This window comes from Ammodytes marinus (genome assembly GCF_949987685.1).
Source record: "Ammodytes marinus genome assembly, chromosome: 1".
In the NCBI taxonomy this organism is placed as follows: domain Eukaryota; kingdom Metazoa; phylum Chordata; class Actinopteri; order Uranoscopiformes; family Ammodytidae; genus Ammodytes; species Ammodytes marinus.
The window spans coordinates 13651502-13675240 of NC_137230.1; the positions used below are offsets into that span (position 1 = coordinate 13651502).

Consider the following 23739-nt stretch of genomic DNA (forward strand, 5'->3'; position numbering starts at 1 on the left):
CTGCATGGATGTTTGACATGCCTTTGACGTCTGAGCAATCTGAGTCCCATCTATTTTTGTCACAATTTGTTGGTGAGGGTTGGACTGCTTACAGAGTTGGCTTGTCGACCACTGTTGCCCCCTGAAATGGTGGTTTAGAACTGACTGGTTCACTGAATTATCCAGGTAAATTTGCTACTCAATGATCCACAATTAATTATTGAATCAGACTGTTCTGCACCTGAAAGTTGTTTTTTTCTTGAGTGAAGTTTTGAGATCTCATACTTTGTTTTAGATATCATTTGATTCATGGTTTTTAGAATATTATTTGAAGTGTTCTTCAAGCTATTGATTTTGTTAAAGGTAGAGTCAGCGATTCTGGAGAATGCCAGTGTTGTCAAACTTTTTTTTGTCAAAATCAGCAAATATCTCCTCAGGATCCGCTACCTGTCCATACTGTAAAATCTATTGAATATTCAGCCAGAGGCCAAGATGGGCCTCCTTTGTTTACATACCCTTGGTTTACAAACCAGTTTACAGAGCCTAAGGTGGGTATTAACACAGTTTTTTTTCCAGTGCACACACAGTACGGACACGTAGCGGATCGTGAGGGGATATTCACTGATTTTGACAAAGTGATTTTGACACTTGAGAACAAGTGTTCTCCAGAATTACTGACTCCACCTTTTTAAGTCAGAAGTGGTGAATTAACTTGGTCGGGGATTAGAAACTTGAATGACAAATGGATAAGCCTAACCTCTTTCCTGCAACTGTCAGTTCCCACCCTCCAATGGACCTGAATGAGATCAGGGAAGGCAGACTGAGTGTGATTGCAGAGGAAGCTGAGTTAAGCAGAGAGTCGACCACCATGGAGCCCTACAACATGCCCACCAGAGGCGTCTCCACCTTCCAGAGGTTCTCTGTGGACACTAACGAGTCCCTTCGCTTTGAGCCGTGTGAGGACAGCTCTCCATCTCCCACCGGGGCAGAGGACGGAACTGATGAGGAGGATGTGTTTAAGGAGGGAGAAACAGAGGTGGGGACACTTAGATGAACACAATGATTCATGAACTGACACGTTCAATATTCTTGGATTTCTATCAGAGCACTGTTCAAGCAAAATTAGATTTAAATGGCGATTTTTCAAGAGGGTCTCGGTTGGAATGGTAACATGAATACAAAACCAGCAGCGCTAGAAAGAGAAAATGATTAGTGAAAAATTAAAAAATCAATTAAAAACTAATTCTAGAATTAATTCTCTCCATTTATGTCCCTAGAAATGACCCTCAGATAATACTTCAGGACTTGGACTTGCATGCATCATTTCAGATTTCTTTGTAGCTATACCACCCAGAAGATGGAGCTGTCCACATGAAAGCTTTTTCTTCACCACCAAGCCACAGACGTGAGCGGAAAGTCCTGACATCACTGGCTGGAAAAAGAGCTTTTGTTACTGGTTTGAATTAAAAAAAAGGGAAAGTGCTACAACTTAAGTCTTCTAAATTGTTTTTGTTTTTTCAGATTGAGGTTGTCGCAATCAGGAGTCAGTTGCAAGGGAAGGTCTCTGAGATGGAGAGCTTTGCAGGTCACCTGGAGGAAATCTTTCTCACTGTGGAGGTAAATGTCAACTACTGGTGACTCTGTAGTTTAGTGAAAGAGATTGTTGGAATGTATTTCAACTTGAGCTTGATTCTTTGTTTTAGTGCCATGTGAGCATTTGGGAATACTTTTTTTTTTTAACTTTTTTGTTTTATCACACTCAAAGAAAGAAATACAGCTCAAGATGTAAGAGTTCTGTGTGTAACCAAAACGTCTAATTCCCATATTGTTTCCTTGCACATCTTAAACCTCTTAATTGCTATCATCATCATCACCATCATCGTATACATGTATGCACAGGAGAACTTTGGCCGTCAGGAGCAGAACTTGGAGCATCACTACAATGATGTGCTGCAGACTTTAGCTCAGCGCTATGACGAGCGCGCGGCCAGCCTGGAGGAGGAGAAGAAAGGCAAGCTGGAGGCCTTGTACACTCAGCTTCTGTCCTGCGGTCAGGCCATGGATTCATCCAAGGAGCTGATTGAGGGGGCCCAGGAGATCTACCGATGTGAAGACCAGAGGCTTTTCCTCAAGGTGTCCACTGTGACATTCCAATGTGCTTATTACGCTTCTAATGTGATTGTGGCTATAAAATACTCATTAGTGTTTTTTTTATATTAACTTTGTTTTTCAATTGCTTTCTTTGACCTTTATTGACAGACAGTTATGCCCACCATTAAAAGGTAATTATGATGATTCTCAGTTAGAATATGCCACAAGTTGGGACTGCAGTGTGAGTTCAAAAGACTAACCATCATTAACACAGCAGGGCTAATAATGCGCATCCAAGTGTTTTGCCTGTCGTTTCAGACTAGTATTTTGTAAGTAGATGCATGGAAGACGTATTTAGATCCTTTGCTTAATTATTAGTACTAACACCGCTTCTAAAATACTCTACAACAAGTAAAAACCCTACAATTAAAACCTCACTATCCGCACATTTTGTTTAAAAATGTTTAAAGTAAAAGTGCTCATTATGTAGAAAATGCTCCCTGTTAGTGATGTAATGTTACCACTGCCTCTACAAAGTGAAGTTAATGAGCTCAGAAGAAAACAGCCCCATTTTCCGATTTTTGCATTTTCCAGATAATCCGATGGAGGGGGTTGCATATTTTAAGTGATGACTCATCTCGGCCCATAATACTTTATCCTTCAGTTTATAGGCTATACTTTTGGGATACATGGTTTTCCCTGGACATGAAGGGAATACAAATTTGTAATCTGAAAAGTAACTAGTAAAGAACACTCGGACAGTTCATGTATCAATTTGCAAGTAATATAAATACTCCTACAAACAAATGAATGCCGGAATACAAGCTTCTTCACCTTATGGTCAAATCTTTGTATTGATAGTTTCTTTGTTTTTGTCTGTCACTAGCGTCGAGGAGTTTGCCAAAGAGGAGTTTGACTTTACGTTGGCTACCAGTCTTGAGTTTGACACACCACTCGCAGACATGTCAGATGTCAAAACCATGATGGACTCCATCAACGTCGTTCCAGGTCTGATTTACAAAGCGCTCAGCCAGGTCACCCTCACAGTGTTAGAACAGTGTGCAGATGAAGGTTAGCTCTTTGGTCCATTGTTTTTGGACACTTTGGACTGTCCTAACAACATCAAGAAGATATGTGATGTTGTGGGTAGCCCTTTGACCATTACCACCTCTACATGAGAAATCATTTGAAAGTGTAAAAAAATATTTATTGAGGAAAAATAGGGACTACAGTGATTAGAGCCCATCAATTTAACGCTTGGTCCCACATTAGATAGGAGATAGGACATAGGCTGGTGGTGGTGTAGTAAAGCCAGCAGGTGGTGGTAAAATGTGTGAATATAGGGGCTTTAAAGGCATGGGAAGAGCAGTAAGAGACAGCAGAATTGGCAATAACTGCTCCTGTAACATTATATTTGCACTTTTGATGGTATGAGTTAAAAAAAAAAAAGTGTCGATAACATATTCTCCAATATGAAAAATAGCTCCGTCCGCCCCAGTGATCAACCCCCAGATGGCCAACTCTGCCAGCCAGACTTTCCTGCGTGTGTGCTGGAGCTTGTTCTCAGACGACACGGTGGAGTACTACGAGCTTTACTACAGACCGGTGCTGGAGGACACACCGGCAGACGGCACCTGCGCACCACCTGGTAAAATAACAAAGACAGGCTGACCGCTGATTCACACTTGCATGATGACACCATCTGCTGTTGAAATAGTATCCGCTGATATGTGGGAATCACCGGAACCTCTGAAGGGGCAATGCCGATGTGTTGCCATAGGTACAGCCACAATAAAATATGTGGTTTTTTCCTTTTTTTCTTCAGTGAGCAATGTCAAAGTTAAGGAGACCCACTGCACCGTGACAGGTCTGCTGCCCAATGCTCAGTATGAACTGTGGGTGACGGCTACCAACACCACAGGCATCAGCCCGACCAGCGAGAAGGCCTTATACATGACAGGTAATCATTGTGCCCATGCAGTACCTACCGCTACACAAGGAGTCATCGAACTTGTGACGGTTAATCGTTCTGTTGCCTCAGGATTTCCCATGAAATCACTTTCATGTATGTATAACTGTGTTTTGCTGTCACTCTGGCCCTGACTCTGATTGGTGTCTGAGAGAATAAATGTAGTGTACAATAATTGCCTACTCACATATTTTCCTTACATTGAATATTCATGTACAGTGCTTGAGTAAATGTACTTCAGTTTTTGCAGTTTGAGCATGAACATCAATGCTTGGCCTAGGAAATAGTGTCGTCACATACAAAAATCCATACCCCATGCCCACATACTTGCTTTTAATATATATCTCTCTTCCTAGTGCCGTCGCCTCCTGTGATCAAGCAAAGGGAGTGTAGCAGCTGTCCAGAGGCTGCTCTGATCCGCTGGGAGTCGGGCAACACCAACCCTGTAGACTCTTACACTGTGGAGCTCAGTGAGATGGACACCGATGGCACACAGAGCGGCATTACGGAGTAAGAACTGTGTCATTAACATGCACACACAGATCAGACAAATTCAGCACAGGGAAAAAAAAGCCTTAACTGTGCTTCCTTTCACACATACAAAGATAAGGTTAAAAAATGACAGTAAAAAAGCAGATGCGCCCAACGGGATATGCAGAGCTTCAAGGATGGACTGCGCCCCATGATATTTGTCTTCACTGGCCTGTCCTTTTATTAGGGCGTTTAGCTTCAAAACATCCATAAACAAGCCTCTGTTAGTGCTTGCCTGGGATTCTTTAGGTCCCGTGGTTGTAGCGATGCTGTATCAAGACACATGCTGTCCTGGAAAAAATCTATTCTTAGCCTCAGCTCGAATGCTTTCCCCACATTTGGGGTCACATCAGTGAACAGTCGAAACCATTTATTTGAAATGTTATTGTATATTCGCATAGAGGAGACGCAGTTGTATTAATGCATGGGTCCATGATTCAAAATATGATAAAGTTCCTACTAGTTAAGTAGCCCAATTGGTATTTCAGGAGTTGTAAGACAAGCTGTTGTTTCATGGCTTTACACTCTGGTAGAGGGATTGAATCAAAAGCCAAACCAGATAGTGTTCATCATTGTGCAATTAACATATTTTAAAAGAAGTTATCCCCCTCCCAGGTCTATAGTAGCTGTGCCCACCTGCCAGTGTCTGATCCAGCTGCAGGCAGGACACCGCTACCTCATAGCTGTGAGAGCAGTAAACATCGGCGGGCCCAGCGACAGGAGTGATGTCATAACTGCCTCCACAACAGGTGAGTAGCATCAGCCAGGTGGTGGAAGTTGTACTCAGAACATGAACTGATTTATAGAAATACTGTCAGTGTTATTTTATTGGATCATTATTATCGATGCCTTGACACCATGGTCGCCAGACTTTCTCGTCTCTGACCGAATAATATGTCGACTTTTTTAGTTTGAATACATGCTTGAGTTGTTTGTCGAATTTTTGTTAATTGAATTTTAAGCTTAATTCTTTAGTCTGTAACTTTTTTAAATAAAATCTGAAAAACAATGAATAATTAATTGGTATTAAATAATTGTAGTATAATGTAGCATCAAGTGGAAATTGGCTATGATATACATGCGAGTACATTACTTCACTCAATCAGTGTTTTTGCACATTAATATGACAGATATTTGTTAATCTGTGCAGGTACATTCTTTCATCTCCTGGAGGACACTGCCCATCCGTGCCTGTCCATGTCTGAGGATGGCTTTACCATGTTCTATGGAGATGAGGAGCTTCCAATAAGCGCTATGGCCTTGGACGCTAACACCTTTGCAAGGTAAATTAGACAATGGGTACTTGTGTGAAAGAAGATAATAAACATGATACTTTGTGTTAATTAGGATTATTTCTGTGTGCACAGATGTGTTGCCGTCCTGGGGGATCTGATTCCAGTGCGCTGCAGACATTACTGGGAAGTGGAGGTGGATGATGTGACAGAATATAGGATCGGAGTTGCCTACGAGGACACAGAGAGAAACTCGTACCTGGGAGCCAACAATACCTCCTGGTGTATGAGACACATCCTCACTCCAACCAGGTAACAGTGTGCACCAGCTCTGCTCAAATAGCATCACTGTGTGGCTATTAAGTGTCTGGAGACCCTAGCTGTAAAACATAATTAAATACAATGGATTTTAATTTGCTGTTATTGTCTTGACCACCACTCCTTCTAAATCCCAACTAAAGTCTATTAGGAAACTTTACTACAGTTTTACTAAGACCAACTAACAGTTTAACGTAAGCAACATCATACCACAGGATAATGTAGCCTACTGTACATTTGTCTGAATGGCTTCTCATCATATCACTTCTTAATCATAAAATGTGTACTAATTTGATGCGAGAACTATTTTCATTTTGTTGCAAATGGAAGGTTATTGATAGGATCAGAATGAAATAGTAAAATGTTACAAGGAAACTTCATTTAAATGCTAACAACAGCAGCAGGGTCTGTCAAACAATGAGGAATTAGCAGTTTCAACAAAACAAAAAATTAAAGTAGCCTTGGTTTGCCGCTCAGTCACTTATTAATAATCAATAGTTACTCAAGGAGTATTCTTTTTCCCCCCCAAGTGTTGTGCAAGCCGGTAAAGAGAAACTAGCTCTCATTTCACACAGATCACATAAATGCAGATGTGTTAGCCAATCCGATACAATTGGCATGCTGATCCACCGAGGGACTTCTACTGCAGTTCATGGAAACTGGGCCAATACTTTTTTTTAGCCCCCCCCCCAGAACTTTTCCTTTCCTCAGCAAATCCTTCTGCATCCAGAACAGGATGAGGGAAAAATCTTTATATTTAGAACTTCTTTGTGTTTCTTCTTTTAGGCATAAATATGAGTTTCTGGAAAGTGGTTGGAGTCCTGACCTGAGGATAACAGTGAACCCAGTGCGGATAGGAGTGGCTCTGGACTATGAGAGGGGGACTCTATCCTTCTATAATGTGGATCTGGAACAACACCTGCACACCTTCCACTGTCATTTCCGAAATTATGTCCATCCCTGCTTTAGCCTGGACAACCCAGGAGCTCTTACTGTGCACAACGGCATAGAGGCTCCCGCATATACATTCATCTGACAAAATAACAGGAAATAAACCCAGGGCTAGTGGAAAGTGAAATACCTTTTGTTTTGAATACTTACCAGCATTCTGATTGACATCCCAAATAAAGAAAATCCTTACATTGTGAACCCCCAGCTGCTGACCTTCCTGAGCAGGACAAAATGTGTGCCATCTAAAGACAATACTGGGTTTTCAGTGTTCTTTTATTATAGTATTCCATGGGAACAGGCAAACAACATTTTCCAATATAAGAAAAAGTTTCACTGAATTTTACAATATGTATTCATACCATCAGTAACTGCAGCAGACCAAGTGTTTAAATTTGAAATAAGGGGGCTTTGTTTTTGATTAAATGATTTGAGAAATGAAATAAAAGTATTTTAAGAAATCCATCAGTTTTCATACAATTGTATTCACATCTCATAAAAAAGGAAAAATCCACCCTTAATACTTTCACTGTTAAAAATGGCTATTTGGTTCAAAAAAGGTATACATTTAGTCAACAGACAATTCCTCTGCCATTTAAGAGATTGGTAAGTGCATATTTTAAGACTGAGACCCTTTAGAGTACAAAAAGAAAAGATTATCCAGACAGCAATAACACAAGGGAGGTAAACACTGTAGACCAGATCTATATTTACTAAAACCATATCCTCAAATTTCCCCAATGGTATGTAGCCACAAGATGTGTTGCATTTTAAGTCATGTGGCTACAAACATTTATGCAAACAATGGACAAGATGGCAGGCTATTTCTATTTACATTTGCTTTTTAGGTGGCCATACATTTAAATATGCCCCACCTCTGACTAAAACTAAAAAGGTGCACACCCATTGTGTAAAAGGGAATTTAGAAAGACATTCAGTGAGGAGAAATAACGAACTGAAACAAAAAAGTACACAAAGCAAAACCACACCAGGACAAATAAAATCCAGGAGTCCAGGAGAGCACCATCAAACATCAAACTGGTTATTATACAAAGACCTTACCAGTTTATTTTCTCCAAGTGCTACGATCTATGATCATCTGTACTTTCCATAACTGCTATATTAAGTTGTCAATCTGAAAATGTGTCTTTCAAGTCCTACAATTAATGTTAGTGTATTAAGTGGTGTCAAATCGCAAAGCATACGGAGATGAAGGAAACCCATGTCTACTTGGATGTAAATGGGGTTAAACGTGGCAAAACACTGGTGTCCTAAAACAGCGTATGATAATGAAAGGGGTGGATTTTTCCTTTAATGGAGTTTTAAGTTTGAAAACTGTGTAGCTATAGTGAATGTAGAGACTTTGGGTCTGTGGTATCCTGGACAGTGGGGCATGGGGCAGGTCGGGTGTTAGGATTTATATGTCTTACTGCTGCGTGACCTCTCCTCCTCTTCATCATCGGAGGAATCTCCTCCATAGGGCACTAGCCCTGATGCATCTTCAGCCACTTTAGACTTCTTCTCCAACACCTTCTCTTGAACACCTGGAAGGGCACATTAGAAATGGAGAGAGACAAAGTAGAAAGAGAAAGACAGGGAGGGGCGGGACAAAGAGAGAACAAAACAAAAAAGAAAAACCCATTGAGGAGCCCCATGTTAGCGGTGGTTTTTGAGTTGGTTTGATCCACAGCCAGGGGAGGGAAGATATCAAATGAAACGGCAGCAGAGCACACATCCATAACAGGCAGGTCCGAGGACACATGTTGAGAGAGAAAACAAGGGAAAGACAAAAAACATATACAAGAAGAGCCAGTTAGTGGGTTTTACCAGTGGAGAGGATTCACACAGGTCTCCACTCCTCTCCCATTCCTCCATGGGGGGAGATGACAAACAGACAAATCTACACAAAAAGAAAATTCTGAGTCCTCAGACTCTCAGGATATAAAGAAATGCATACCCAATGAGGCGGGGCTGACGGGCAGACTGTATGGATCTTCTGGTACCACGTCTCTCGGCCTCTTGCGTGCCACAGGGGATGGAGCCACAAAGGAAGGTGGTGGTGGAGGCATTAGAAACCTGAAGAGAAAAGAAAAACAATCAATTTCTACACCTTAGAAGTTTCATGAAGAACTAGAAAATGCATTCCTTTAAGAAAAAGTCTAGCTGAAATTATGAATTAGTGGAAAATAAAAAATGTAAATGCTTTAAAAGAAAAGAGTGGTGGTACTAATAAGAATAGTAGCAGTAGTTGTGACAAAGAGGCAGAAACAGCTTGAGATGTAATCAGCTGATCACAAACGCCTGTGTTACTGTATCTAGGGTCTGAAAATGCTGAGTCATGGTAAAGCAGAACTGGCGATAACACAGAGCGCCCTACAGATGTACCACTCCAACAAGACACCAAAGTTTGAAAACTGTAGGTTGTTCTGTTGAAATGTCTTCCCTGTGAGCTCCAAAGAAAAGTTTGAAGGAGTTGCACTGTGCTAAAAGAAACGTACGGGACATTAACAATAAGTAAAAGGGTTGAAAAAAGATTTGAAGAAATATAGTGTAAAGTTCTTCCAAGATTCCCACTGACCTTTCTCCTACTTTCTCCCCTCTGACGCTGGAGGCAGGAAGTGCAGACTCATGATGCGCAGGAGCCTCTGGAGAGCTGCTGGCAGGCTAAAGAGAAGAGTACAAAAGATTTGAAATAATTCAATACATAAAACAGATGTATTAAGATTTGGTTAGGTCCATAGGAAAATGTGTTGTTTCGCATTTGAAGACCTGTTAAAATGCTTAGGAAGTGAATTTGTATCTTTGAAAAAAAATGTTTTAAGGGTGAAAAGGCAAAAATAAATAAATAAATTATAATTTTTTTTTTTTAGAAAAATCTAGGTATCAACTGGAGTATTAGTTTTATTTATAATTCTAATTTGGGCTCTTGAATTTCCTCTTAACAAAACGTTTACTAAGCCTCAAACAAGAGCCGGCAAACATGTTTATTTATGATGTCAGTCACTACTCAAGTAGTCTAGAAAATAAATAGGCAAGAGGCAGCATGCAGGACAAATTGAAACAAGCATAGTTTACATACAATTATTTCTTAAATGATGAGTCTAATTGTAAAAGATTTGGGGTTTGGGCTGTGATTGAAACCATTTTGCTAACCTGTCCTTCCTTGACCCCCTCCTGGAAATGACGCTTGGGACTTCCTGAGTCAAGGGGGGTGTTTAAAGATCCTCCAGGCTCCACTGTCGCACTGCTGCCAGGATCCTTCAGAAGAGCAAAACCAACACATACACAGTGATGCTGCAGCAACTGCTCAAAAGGCCACAACTGTTTTAATGTGTCTTGACAACACTATAAGGTGGACTATTATAAACCTATTAACATCTAGTTATTAAAACATACTTGGTGGCTGATTAGCTTGAGATAACACCTAAGCTATATGACTTACTACAAGCATTGATCTAAATCAATCAATAAAATAACTAATAATAATGACTGCTGAAAACTATTATTAGTCGCATATGTAGCAATTACCTGGACCAGATAGGGACGCGGTTTCCTAGGACACACTGGATACTGAACCATTGCCTGAGAAGATGGAGGGTTTGTCGAAATGTTAGAATGACTTGGGGGACCATTTGCCTTACTCCAATAACCACTGGCTCCTGGGTACGCTGAATAGCCACCAGCATACCCATTTGCTGGGTAGTTATACCAGGATCCCTGGTTAGAGTAATTGCTATTAGGAGGAAATCCATGTGCTGCGTATGCTGAAATGAAAGTATAGAACGTGGAGTTAATAGCATATATCACATGAATCGATAACTGTGTTTTGACAACTGTGACCTACTATTTCAACCTATTGTTGAGCAATTTAAGACGCCAAGGGAGGATTTATCACCACAAGAAGAATGCAGTTAGCTAGTACTTGATATATGCGTTCACCATGTTGGAATTGGTTACAAGGTGTAAAAATATACTCACGTTGTGTTGAGCCTGTGGCTGTGTACATCGACACCATGCTGGCATGTTCAGCTCTCACCTGGAGAATGAGAGAAAAATTAAAAAAATATATGTAAAGAGCAAAATAACAATCCACAAAGGCTGTGTTGCTTGATTTTCAGTTGAGTTGTATTGTGGGTAGGTGCAGAGCACTCAAAACCTATTTCTGGAGATCCGGTGGCTCACACTACTGCTTTCACTTTAGGAGGTAGGTATTGGTGAAATGATATGCTTTAATAGTTTCACCTTCTTAAACCTATCAACTGTATTTGTAGAGACAATATTATAAACTCACTGTTTCCAGCAGACTCTCTGTGAGTTTCTTTGCTGCCTCCAATCCAGCTGCATTTGGATGGCTGTAATACACAAATGACCAATGTTAAATATGATGAAACGGACTGAGAACAGGAATAATAGAAAAAAAAGAGGATTTTGCTTGTATAAGCATCTTTGATGACTGTCACAAATTAAAAGGTTAAAGGTCTCTTATTATACACTTTTCTGTCAATATTATATGGTCTTAGAGGTCCCTAATACGTTTTTCTTTAGTTGTTTGCTGAAAAAAACCGTTCAGATCATTTATTGTAGTATGCCTCTATACCCTGATTTTCAGCTAATCTCACAATGGCCTATTTTTGAAACCGAGCTGCAGCTCCCCTCGTAAATATACAATCTATGAGCTCCCCCCGCCCCTGTCTGGAAGCGAAGCCATTGGCGTCGGCCCATAGGTCCATAGCTTGCCGTGCCTGTACTGCATGTTACCACGGTTAGGTTTACCCTGAGAAGAACCATGTCTAGTGCTAGTAACGCAGGAGCTCATCCGCACTTTGAACAGTTTGACATGACCGATCCTTGTCTACATGAAAGACTATGTTCATACAGATGCACTGACAGCCACAAGCTAATGGAAACGGCATGTTCACAATAAAAATGCAGCAAAAGATGGAGGCTACTGCGAAGCTAGCTCGGAAGCAAACGGCTAAAAATATCACTAAAATCAGTGAAAAAATTAGCTTCAAAGTTAGACTTCGACTCTATTACCTTCCAATGCTTTGTCTTGCTAAAAACGGGGCATTTTCAGACTGCTGTGGGGAATATAAACAGCTTGTTATGAGCAATATCACAAAAATCTGTGAAAAAATTAGCTTCAAAGTTAGACTTCGACGGGGGCGCCTTTAGCTCAGTTGGTAAGGCGTCCCCCTCCCGGGCCGGGCCCAGCAGCAGACCCGGGTTCGATTCCCACCTGCGGTCGTTCTCTGCATGTCACTCCCCTCTCTGCCCCATTTCACCTCTGTCTCTCTGCACTATCAATAAAGCATAAAAATGCCCAAAAAATATATATAAAAAATAAATTAAAAAAAATAAAAAATAAAGTTAGACTTCGACTCTATTACCTTCCTATGCTTTGTCTTGCTAAAACGAGGCATTTTCAGACTGCTGTGGTTAAGATAAATTAGTGGAGTATGAGCAAAAGCATTCTGTGTTGGTGTATGTGACATTCAGCATGCTTTGCTGTACTACGGGCATCTGGTCGCTTAGCGGGGAAAACAACATGGCTGTCGCTCGGAAAATTTTCCATCGGATCTCGGGGCCGTGGACCAATAAGAAATGGGGGCGGGGGTTATCATAGACTACTGCACGGTGGAAGTTTCTGGTTACTAATGTGGGGGGGGAAGTGGCTGTGCCGACTGTGACGTTACAGTCGGCGAGAATTCTGACTGGAGTATATTGGAGAGGTTTTCAGAAAGGGGGAGGGTGAGGAAAGGAGAGATTTTTTATTTATTTTTTACTTTGGCAGTCCCTAGGCACACCGTGGACCCAGTTATGTTCCAACACATTTAAAAAGTGCGTTTTGCATAATATGTGACCTTTAAGTTAACTTCATTAATTCAGAAAAATAAAGTATCAATAAGAATATATTCTAGTTAGTATTCTAATAATTGTTTTATACATAAGGAAATGCAGTACCAAATAAATATGAAGCTGAGTTCTTAAGACTTTTTGTTTCTAAAAAAGGTGAGCGTTTGTTACAAACATACCTGATGTAGACATAAAGAGGCTCAAAGGACTCCCGTTTTGATGCTTGTTCAATATAGCCAGAAGTTTTCCCCCTGAGAAAGACTCGAGCGCCTGTCTCTGTCTGGATGTGACCAAGGTATGTACCTCCAGGACCTTCCACCTTTTCATTCACATTGAATGAAGGCAACGCCTGGTCCAGACCCACAAAAATCTTTATGTGCACAAAACTCTGTGGATAATGGACAAATGGGATTTATTTGTATCCCCTGCACATGTAGATTGTTTATTGACATTTCTAATTATTGACAAAGTCTTGACTGGAAGAACAACAACTTTGTAAGCAGATGCAGCAATCCAGGGCTTTCCCCTGTAGACCAGGATGTTCTCTCCGCTACTTAATGTGAGAGGTGGGTATCAGTAAATGCAACATGGTCTTCATTAGCCTCACTTTATTAAAGCTCTAAATCTGACATATATAATAAGCTATAATAAGCCACAGACAAGCATGTTAAGAAATGATTGCATTTGCTAGTGTTACACACCCACATGAAGGACTAACAACACTCATAAAGCAATAAACAGGTTTCGTCACCATTTGGAGTGTGCTGCGCTTCAACACAGCAGTCATGTCTCCTTACCCCTGAATGAGGAGCGGCAGGCCGATGTCCTGGCACTGAGTTGGTGTTGGCCGTCCGTAGCAGAGGTGTGGGAAGGAGGGCCCGAGGAGGCTGAGGGTAGATGGTGAGCGGAGGCACTACAGGCACATGAAGTCCTCCTGATGCTGCTGAAGCCCTTAAGCAATCCTCGGAGATGATCTCCTTTATCCTCAGGACAGCCTCTGATGTTACACAAGTCAAAAATATTTAGACTTCGGCCATATATTCAATACCTCGACGCAAAGAACAGGCTTCCAAATGTTTACGATATTTGTGAAATATATTTGATGAAGGCAATGCCAAAATGTGCTACTTACTATTAACCTGATCTTGGTTCTTTCCCTGGACGTGCAAATACAAAGGTCTTTGTCTTAAAAAAAAATAAGAAAAGAAGCTAAATCAGAAATGTTATGGACAATACAGAACTTCTGCACTCTTTCAAAACATATGTGCTTATTAGAAGTATTATTGTAACACTTAAGGATTAATTATAGAAACATATTTATTTATTTTTTAATTGATGGACAATGCAGTTCTGGTAAATATGTTGAGATTTCTCTGACAAGCAATAAGCAATGAGACGGTTTATCACTACAATTGCAGAGATCCGTATGACAGCGATTCTAGTCAAAACTATGATAACATGATTCTTTCCCCGTGTACATATTAAGTTAACATTTAGGTAAATATTAGTTGAATACTGGATTGGTACCATATATCAAAGGACTCGGATTAGAATCTGGCCTTCAGTAGTATTAGTACATACCCTACTATTTTTCCCTTGTTGGCATCAGTCATGTAGTAACCTCTTGTTGAGACGACTGCTCCACTACACTGTCGAATCTGGAAAAGGTATTAGGAAATTTGATGCAGACACAAGAGGGAATACGTGAATAATATGTGAAGAGCGTATTCACAAAACAGATGGATAAATGTTTAAATGAATAAGGCAAAACACAGATTAATTGCTATACTGGGAGTTCACAAAAATAAATAGTTTTTTTGAAAATAGTTTTTTGCAAAGTAACACCTATTTTCTTAACTTTTCTTACTTTACATATTGTCTTTACAAGTGCGGTGTGCCATAGCCAGTTTCCACTAACCTCCTCCTGTGTCTTTCCTTTAGTAAGGAGGTCCCTGCAGGTTAGCGGTACATCATTTATGTCGACCTCTGTGACCACCATCTCTTCTGTGGTATTTGGCACAGGCACACATGGAGGCGTCTAAAAGACAAGTGAAACGACAGGGGAAACTGTAAGCACTCTAATGAATGCTTAAACAAGACACATTTCAGTTATATTTGCTCCAACTTTTTAAATCATGTGCACCTTTGCAAGTAATGGTGGAGGAGTCAACAGCTTTCCCTTAGCCATTAACATGGCGTTTATTTTAGCAGCCATGGCCGCAGCCATTTCAACTCCTCCCTGAGGCGCTTGCGTTTCTCCTGTTGGCGGCTGAGAAGCTGTACTGTTTGAACCAGCAGAGCTGACGACTCCCGATAAGGAGACATGGTGTGGCGTATTTTCACTACTCCTCTGTGTCCTCACATCTACACTCTGCTTAGGTTGCGCTGGCTGATCCCATCGGCTGGGGAGGCACCTGAGAATTAAAAAAACACAACCACCGCCAAACAAATACAAACAATGATATAAGTTCATAGAAAGAAGAAGAACCTACATTTTATATAGTAGGAACACACAATAGAACAGATACAATAATAATTTGGCATGTCATTATTGTATTTTATTTCAGGTCATTCAAATTGCACAACTACAAAGTTTATGATAATAAAAATGTGTCACACTAAATATCTTGAGGTGACCATATCGGATCATGCCATGCTGAGGCATGTGTTAATTATAAAATAAAAAAGATTTTACAAATTATCTCATGAAAGTAAATGATGGTCCTCGATATGTCAAGATTAGTATATGATTTCAGACCTTTAAATAGCATGAGGGCCTTACTTTAGTGTGAACGTATTTAATGTTCTTTAAAACTTTTAAATAGTCTGCCGGGATCCGGTTGGTTGGCAAACATTATGTCTTTTTAATGAAGCCAACATTAGTCTGTACTTTGTGCCAACAATGAATAACTTGTCAGCTAAGCTAAAAACAGCATAAGATTGCTAGCTCGCGCTAATCGACAACGAAGCTAATGCTAAGCCATCTAACTTAGCATGTTAATATCTTCTCTTTTAGACGATTGTGTCACCAATAGTTTCAATAAATACAGGATGTAATACCATTTAAGAGTATTCTGGGAACGTACACTACCAGCCTACTGATGTTGACGTTAAGCGCACAAATTATTCCTATCAAGCTAATATTTATTAGCAGGCCATAACCATGGAAGCTAACTAGCTGTTGTGTACAGTGTTTTGATTGCTCTTGCAACGTTATTCAAGTTACCGCATGTATTTACGACAACCAAACTTCACGGAAAACTTACGGTGTTTGCCCAGTCATTCCCGAAGACATAGCACCACTCCACTCAATATGCAGCAAAAATTAAAACAGTTTATAATGTAGTTGAACGACGGGAGCCATCGGGTCTCTCTCTCTCTCTCCCTCCCTCTGGCGCCGGCGACTTCTTCTGACGACTCGTCGCGCAGAGTCTGACCCGGCGGAAGTTAAGCAGATCTGTTATGCAACACTCTTCTTAACCATGTTCTTAACACGGTCTTATAATAGGTCCTTGAACACTACCTGAAGGAGCATAACAGGTTCATTTTACAATATAAAAACATATTCTTTTAAAATAACATTGTTATTGTACTGCATCAGAAAATAAAGGCCACCTAGTTTACAAAATAGACTACATAAAATTAAGTAAAACGTTTCAAATTGACTCAGGATCTTTAGCCATTTTATTTAAGACCTATTTGTATGAATCCATGGCCAGAGTATTGCTATGGAGCTCTGGGGCAATACAGAAAAGCTGGGCACTCCATTAAAGGTACAGTCACATCACATTACATTACATAACACCTTCTATTAGGTATTCAATACCATTGATGTCAATATTTCAAGCATGTTTGCTGTTTTCATGCAAACTCGTGTCATCTAGGCTAATTTATTTATTTTATTTGTTTATATGATAAGTGTACAAAAAATCCCCAAATAAAGTCCTCCATTTCCACAAGATGCAAGCCAGATACACTTTTACAAGAAGTAAAAATGTTTGTTCTGAGTTGATCCATTGTGTGGTAAATGGGAGACAAGGTGAATACTAGTAGGGCGTAACGGTAATCTGACTTTTTCTTTGGTACCCAGCATCGGTTTCCTCTCCCTATTTTTGTTTGATTTTGTTTATTGAAAACTTTCTAATACGACAATGTATAAAATACAACATAACAGACATTGACATGGATAGTAGCCTATAATGAATTGGACTTGTTTCCATTGATGTACCAGTTTTATCCCAGTCCCCCAACCTTCAATCGGACATTACGAAACAATAGAAAATATGAATATACTGCAAGAGTAATATGTTCTATGTTTAAATATAGAAAAACATGTTGCATGTTGTATCACCATGTTTGAAATAACATTACACAACCAACCTACAAACTGTAGCCCTTTCTCCCTGAAAGGAAATCTGGTGTTCACTTCAAAACTGCATCAAAAAAGGCAGCCACTTCACACTTTGTTCATACAAATAGTATGCCACGAAGTGTGAGAACATGTATTATAAAGTGTGTCCTTGTGAGAAAACTGAAAGTACTATTTTAAAGGCTTAAAATTATTTTTCTGTGTTTAGTTGACTGATTCTTGTTTGCCACAAATAAAGGTGATAGTTATTTGGCTTTGTCTAAAGCAACAGAAAAGGACGGAAGGAAGGTTGTACTGGACAGCTCAACAAAATGAAATATACATGAGGAACAGTTGTTTATTTCCCACCTACCTTAAACTGCATTGAGATGTATATTCGCATCCATTCATAATACTGGAAAGCTTTGATTCCCCCAAAAAATTAAGCTAGTTTAAAGTAAAGCCAGTAACCATAAAAGGTATAACATAGCTAGACAGACGAGAAAGATGACATCCGTAGCAGGATAGACATCTAATCAATGCAGGAAATAGACAACAAATTTATAATTGACATTATTTTATTTTTCATTGAATAGTTTCTAATTGTTTTTCCGTGCCTTCAGTCCAAGATGTGATTCAGAAGGAACAAAACAAATCCCCTGATTGAGTGTACAATTCTGTCATAAGAGAGAAACAAAGATAACCACGGTCAATACATCTTATTAACCATCATCTGCTTAGCTGTTATGGGATTTATATACTGTTTAAAGAGGACATAATCTTAATAAGCAACAATCTTTAACATATATTAGTATCCTAATCTGAAACCAGCCTTAAACAAAAAGCTGTTCCCTGGGTCTGTGCATAAGGATGTTGGACAAGTGGCCAAAATAGAATGATGTTTGATCAAAAAAATCAATGCAAGCTGGCCTCTAGGAGACTGCTTAAAGACAGTGATAGACAACTCTGCGATCCACATCCTTCTTAACCATTTAGTTCTCTGTATACATGCTCTTCGTGTCCGTCCAATTCACAGGTATCCAGATAGCTAGAATGGTTGATCTCATTTGCTGCAAATCCAGTGTAAAATTCATTGTCTATAAAAATATTGAGATTTACTTGAACATAACCTTCTGACTATGTTATAATAAAAACCCCAGATGTCCGTTGCAGTTGCACAGTGGGATGTACTGTATAAATATTGTATAAAATAAGGCAGTCTTTTCAGTAGGATAAACCAGATACAAAAATTTCTGGGAGAAAATTTTTTCAAGTCCAAAATGTTTTTTCACATATTTCTGCTGCTGTCAAATGTCAAGCGGTTTACAGCATTAAACCAAGAGTAAGGGATTGTTGCAACAATGAATACACCCACACACCCACAACTACAGCTCTAACATACTCACATACACGCATACACACACACAAACACACACGCACACACAAACTCCTGATGATCAACAATAACAGCTTATTCTACAATGCAACATCCCATACCTTGACAAATCACTGAGACGTAGACATTTCTAATATTGTTTACAGTGCAATACAAAAGTGTTCATTCAAACTGGTACTGTACTTTTGATAAGAAAATAAAAATGTTTAATATGGTAATGCTTCATACGAATAATAATTGTGATTTTTTTTCGAGAGGTATAGTAGTATTTGTCTTCATCAGCTTTGGCTTTTCTCTCTTTTTTTTAAATCAATTTTTTTGTTCGGTTTCATCCACTAATTCACTTATGAGTTTGAATATAGAAAATATGGAACATCTAGGAAAAATTTAAATACCAAATCATCTGTAATTACTTAGTTACCTATGATCATGACGTTGAGGTTTTTGTCCCTCAGCAGTGGCCTAAAGTAAAGATCCACTCCCTGACCCAAAGAATAAAGCATCCCCTCCCATGTGTCTGTTGTGACAGCCAACTTGGATGTGTCTCCAAAGTACACATGAATATATTGCCAAAAAAAGAAAGAAAAAAAAGCAGTGGAGTGTTCTTTCATGGTGTGGCCTCTGGGGGCAGAGGGAGCTGCCCTGCCTTGCTGCCAGCATAGGGAATGGAGGTCAAAGGTAATTGGACACCTTCATATCCAGACCAATTTCATCCACTCCTCCAATGTTGCTTGCTCCTTCAGTAAACAAGCAGTTAAAAAAAAAACTCAAACAGCAACTTCGCAGGCAGACAGGAGAGCCCACGTGGTAATTCGAGGACGGATGCTTGGTCTTGTAAGGACCCTCTCTCAGTCATAGCACTTGACCGGCTACACTGTGAATGCCTGAGGAGGCACGACAAGTTCATAAGGATGCTGTGTGTCTGTGTCTGTTTGTCACAGTTCTCTCGTCTGATAGGTTCGTAAAGCCGGCAATGTTCACTGCTGCCAAAGGCTCCAAGTCAGGAAGTTCCTCTGTGTTTTTTTTTTCTGTATGGACGGACATGTGGAACGCTCGCTGTGCTACAGAAGCAGGAGAGTGAAGGCGGAGGAGTAGGCCCCTATTGGCTGGCAGGGAGAGAGACACGCCCCTCCCCCCCTCAGCACCAGAGCAGAGAGGAGGGCTGTCCCCCCGGACCGCACAGTCCCAGGTCAGGACACCGCAGCAGGGCCTACTCTGGAGGCGGTCGCAGGCTGTGCAGCTTCCTGTCGTCCAGGCCTTTCCAGTACTTGAAGTTGTTGTCCAAGTGCTGCATAAGGTTGGGGAGGTCTGCGAAAGCTGGAGAGATAAAAAAAAAGACGTTGAAGTTCTGTATTTTGTAATTAATGAATACATTTGTATTTACTTTAACTTTTTTTTGTATAGCATTTCTACAGAAATATTTGAAGAAATGTGCACATTTGGCAATATCTAACTAATAATGTGTACATTTGCATCTCTTTAAAAAAACTAAAATCATAGCTGCCAAAAAAAAAGGCATAGTTAAATCTCCATTTAGTTTTTTAACATATTAGTATCTAAAGATTTTACAAAACAGATTTTGGATTCAGCCTTTTTTCATTTCATATATCAAATGTACTATGTAAAGGTTTAAAAATGCATTTCTGGCATGTTTTTAAGAACAAAATGCTGGCTATCATAAATCAGACAATTAACAACATATGAACAAATCCTCCTGTAATAACCTTTCAGAATGAATGATTATGGAAAGTTTAGTTGATAGAAGTGAAGTTTCTCATACTTTTTAAAGATATCCAAAAATTCAATTATACTCAGACACTGGACATGCCACTTATGATTGTCATCTTTAGTGAGGAAATTATTGTTATATGTGACTTTGAATAGTCTGTCTATGCTGCTATTGTCCACAGGTCTCTCTTACTAAAGAACAGTGTATGTGTCTCTATTGTTTGCGTCATGCTGTGTGGTCTTACCATCCCATGCATCAAACATATCCGTAATGAAGTAGTCTATGAAGGAAATCTGGGACTTTGGGATGCTACACGTGTTTCTGTCAAACACAGGCATGACCACTGGTAGAGCTTGTCTCTTCTCCTCGTCCGTCTGTGACAGAGACAGACAGTCATCATCACAAACAAAAACATTGCTTAATTCCAAAAAATCTCCACACACCGATTATGCCACGTTCTATTTCTTTTCTAATTACCTGTGCAAAATACTCTTCCGAGATGCGTCCGGCCCATTCTATGCAGAGCTCCAGAGGCCTGCATGGATTGGAGATATCTGCACACTTAATCAGCATTCGCTTGACAAGGATGCGATTCTCGGGGGTTGTCAAAATACTTTTGACAGATTCCTCATCACCGTTTCCCTAAAAAGAAAACACACACACACACGAAGGCAACTGAAGATCCGCTTGATAGTGGCAAAAGACAGCTCCTCAACAGCTTTAAAAATAACTGACCAAACTGAGAAGATAAAACATGGCACTGGCAGCAGATGATGTTTAGGTTTTAGTCGTATGTAAGGAGAGGGAGGGTCTGTACTCAGGGCTTGTTCATTATGAGCTCTAGCAACACTTAAATGTAAAATAGTACGGCATGGCAAAAGCTGTCACATGATTTGCAGCCTTACCGTATGTTTGATGATTGAATTCACTGACAATTATGTTAAGCAGGAGTACAGAAGGTCTATTTAGCCAAGCCGAGATGAGTGGGGTCTCTTGTTTTATTTAGACCGAGGAGTCTAAAGGTTAACTATCACATGAAAGCATGTGTGACACAAAGGCCCAAAGAGCTTTTTTTCTTTTCTCCAATCAGCATAAACTTATATACCACACACTTACATGTTTAATCCGTGGGAAACTGACCCATATGTTCAGTGTAATTACAACATATTCAGGGAAGAAATCTGTATCAAATCATTTGATCATTACGGATAATTCCTGCCTTTAAAAGGCAAGTCAACTTTAAAATGTCTGTGTGGAGCATTCCACACACAGATGAGAAAGATGGTACCGAGTTGTAAAATTCTCTCCCCACAAAGATATCTGTGCCCCATGCAACAACAGGCCACAAGCCCCCCTGAACCGGTATCATCATTCTCTCAGGCTCGTTAACTATTGCTGCTTTATATACTGTAGGACTGAGGATGATTCTGTGAAAAGAATGTGTGTGTGACAGAATGAGATTTCAATAGGGGGTTGTTTATCAAGAGCCTGACCCATGCGTGTCCCTCCTGCTTCTGACGCACAACACTGATCTATTTAAGAAAAAAATGCTAAAATTAGAACTTTTTCTACGCAGGTATGCAATATAGTATATACAAAAAAAAACACACATCGTAAAAGCGCTGCAGCGTGATTCCACTTTTCAATCTCACCCCATTCTCCTCCAGAGCAGCCAGCGGTTTGTTGATGCTGTTGACAAATTTGTTGACATGTTCAAAGTGTTTGGTCATCTCGGTGGCGAGCACCATGTCAATGATAGCCTGCCGTAGTGTTCGATATTCATTCCTAGATGTGCAGAAATTAGACGGTAGAAGGGTGGAGGTGGGGGGGGGGGGTGAACAGAGGGAGTTAGTGAGACGACAGTGTGGTAAATAGCATGGAAACCCGTGTGAACAGTTTTCCCCTTCTGACTGCAGTGACAGTGGCGATGAATAGATGCTTTGTTCACCTTCCCCCTCTGAGGGGACCAGTACATGTGAGCTATTCTGCTTTGGGACTCAAATCACATTACTACCCCGTTGCTGTCCGCACAGACGCACGCACACAAGCAGACGCACACACACACACACACACACACACACACACACACACACACACACACACACACACACACACACACACACACACACACACACACACACACACACACACACACACACACACACACACACACACACACACACACACACACACACACACACACACACAAGGTGGTGTTTGGATCAAAAAAATTTTTTAGAAGACCTTTTAAAAATAAAATGTAAATTTCTTACATATTGATAACTAAAAATAATATGTTATACCAATAAAGCAGAGTTAGCAAGACATTGTCAAATCAGACAAAAGTCAGCAAAATCACAGAGGAAATTAAAGAAATCAAGGGGAATACTTAAGCCCAAATAGAAAATTTAGCAACTAAACTATAGTTTGTGAGCATTGCTATTCAGATGAATATTTACATGATATATTTTGAGTACTTATTCAATTTCACAGCTTTTTGTTAGGTGCATAATTCTACCTACCTTTAATAGTGTAAGAAAATGGCTCATTTCAGCTGTGGGGGCAGAAAACTTAAATAACTAATAAAGTAATGCATGTCCCACCTTTCAATGTTTTTGAAGATGTTGCACTTGTCATCTCTGGTGCTGATCTGGAAAGCCAGTGCTGCGTGGTGGCTCTCTAGCACAGCTGTGTCATTGTAGAGGATGGCCAGCTCGCTTCCTGCATTGCACAGGAAGCTGTTGGTGCGGCCTGGGTGGTCCACATCGTGCACAGTAGCAGCAATCAAGGCAGCAACCTCGTCAATGGGATCCAGACTTTGCTGTTGGGGGGGGGGGGGGGGGTACATGAAAAACTGTGAAACTATGAAACTGGACAGACTGTTAGGCACTTTGAATAGTCTGGTATATTACAGCCTTGGTCTTATTGGTGTCAGGGGTGGAGTTTGTCAGTTTTTGGATGATAAAGTCGGCCAAAGCCTAATGCCATATTCAAGATGTCACATGTCTCATCCCACTATCAGCATCACTGTAACGTGCATCCAGTATAATAACCTGCAGGTTGAATCAATAAGTAGCTGCACATTGTCAAGGACAAGTGTGATTCATCAATAGGAAATTAACATTTAATGTTGGCCTCAATTTAAGATACCAAATACATGCAAAAGACTGATCGTAAAATGTAATTATTTCAGATGTCTCCCAATATACGGTTTATGAGCATTATGCCGTTATAATAAAGCACTGGATCAGAAAAAAACTGAATTCTTCATTTCGCTAAATGCACATAGAATTTTGAATTATTATTATTTTATTCTTTTGAACTTTTAAGGCCATCGTTTTA

The 23739-nt window shown here is 40.1% G+C and overlaps 3 protein-coding genes across 4 annotated transcripts in view; 1 reads left to right on the forward strand and 2 right to left on the reverse strand.

The window, feature by feature from the left end:
• Window positions 1-127: 127 nt before the first annotated feature.
• On the forward strand, window positions 128-7533 carry fsd2 (fibronectin type III and SPRY domain containing 2). The gene is made up of 13 exons (XM_080030810.1): window positions 128-165; window positions 757-1015; window positions 1501-1596; window positions 1879-2112; window positions 2239-2261; window positions 2957-3078; window positions 3554-3718; window positions 3896-4030; window positions 4396-4549; window positions 5186-5319; window positions 5721-5853; window positions 5938-6114; window positions 6907-7533. Exons 2-13 carry the CDS (start codon window positions 770-772, stop codon window positions 7154-7156), a joined length of 1869 nt encoding a protein of 622 aa, XP_079886936.1. The 5' UTR covers window positions 128-165; window positions 757-769; the 3' UTR covers window positions 7157-7533.
• LOC307252819 (KH homology domain-containing protein 4-like) lies at window positions 7233-16329 on the reverse strand. Of its 2 annotated transcripts, none has more exons than XM_080030620.1 (14): window positions 16191-16329; window positions 15068-15338; window positions 14792-14962; window positions 14506-14582; window positions 14057-14109; window positions 13722-13921; window positions 13104-13312; window positions 11360-11420; window positions 11047-11104; window positions 10597-10832; window positions 10222-10326; window positions 9647-9732; window positions 9026-9144; window positions 7233-8612 (listed from the first exon to the last, which is right to left on the reverse strand). In XM_080030620.1, the coding sequence occupies exons 1-14, from the start codon at window positions 16217-16219 to the stop codon at window positions 8479-8481; spliced, it is 1809 nt and encodes a 602-aa protein (XP_079886746.1). In that variant the 5' UTR covers window positions 16220-16329; the 3' UTR covers window positions 7233-8478. The 2 variants fall into 2 exon arrangements, with proteins under 2 accessions (XP_079886746.1, XP_079886747.1); XM_080030621.1 differs by having other exon boundaries at window positions 7305-8612; window positions 14843-14962.
• Window positions 16330-17847: 1518 nt separating this feature from the next.
• pde8a (phosphodiesterase 8A) overlaps window positions 17848-23739 on the reverse strand; it is a 43851-nt gene continuing 37959 nt past the window's right edge. Inside the window, exons 18-22 of the mRNA XM_080053933.1 lie at window positions 23001-23218; window positions 22050-22182; window positions 20875-21039; window positions 20642-20771; window positions 17848-19985 (exon numbers count right to left, since the gene is read on the reverse strand). Of these exons, the coding sequence (XP_079910059.1) occupies window positions 19879-19985; window positions 20642-20771; window positions 20875-21039; window positions 22050-22182; window positions 23001-23218 (753 nt within the window). The 3' untranslated portion in view covers window positions 17848-19878. The remainder of the gene's footprint in view (window positions 19986-20641; window positions 20772-20874; window positions 21040-22049; window positions 22183-23000; window positions 23219-23739) is intronic.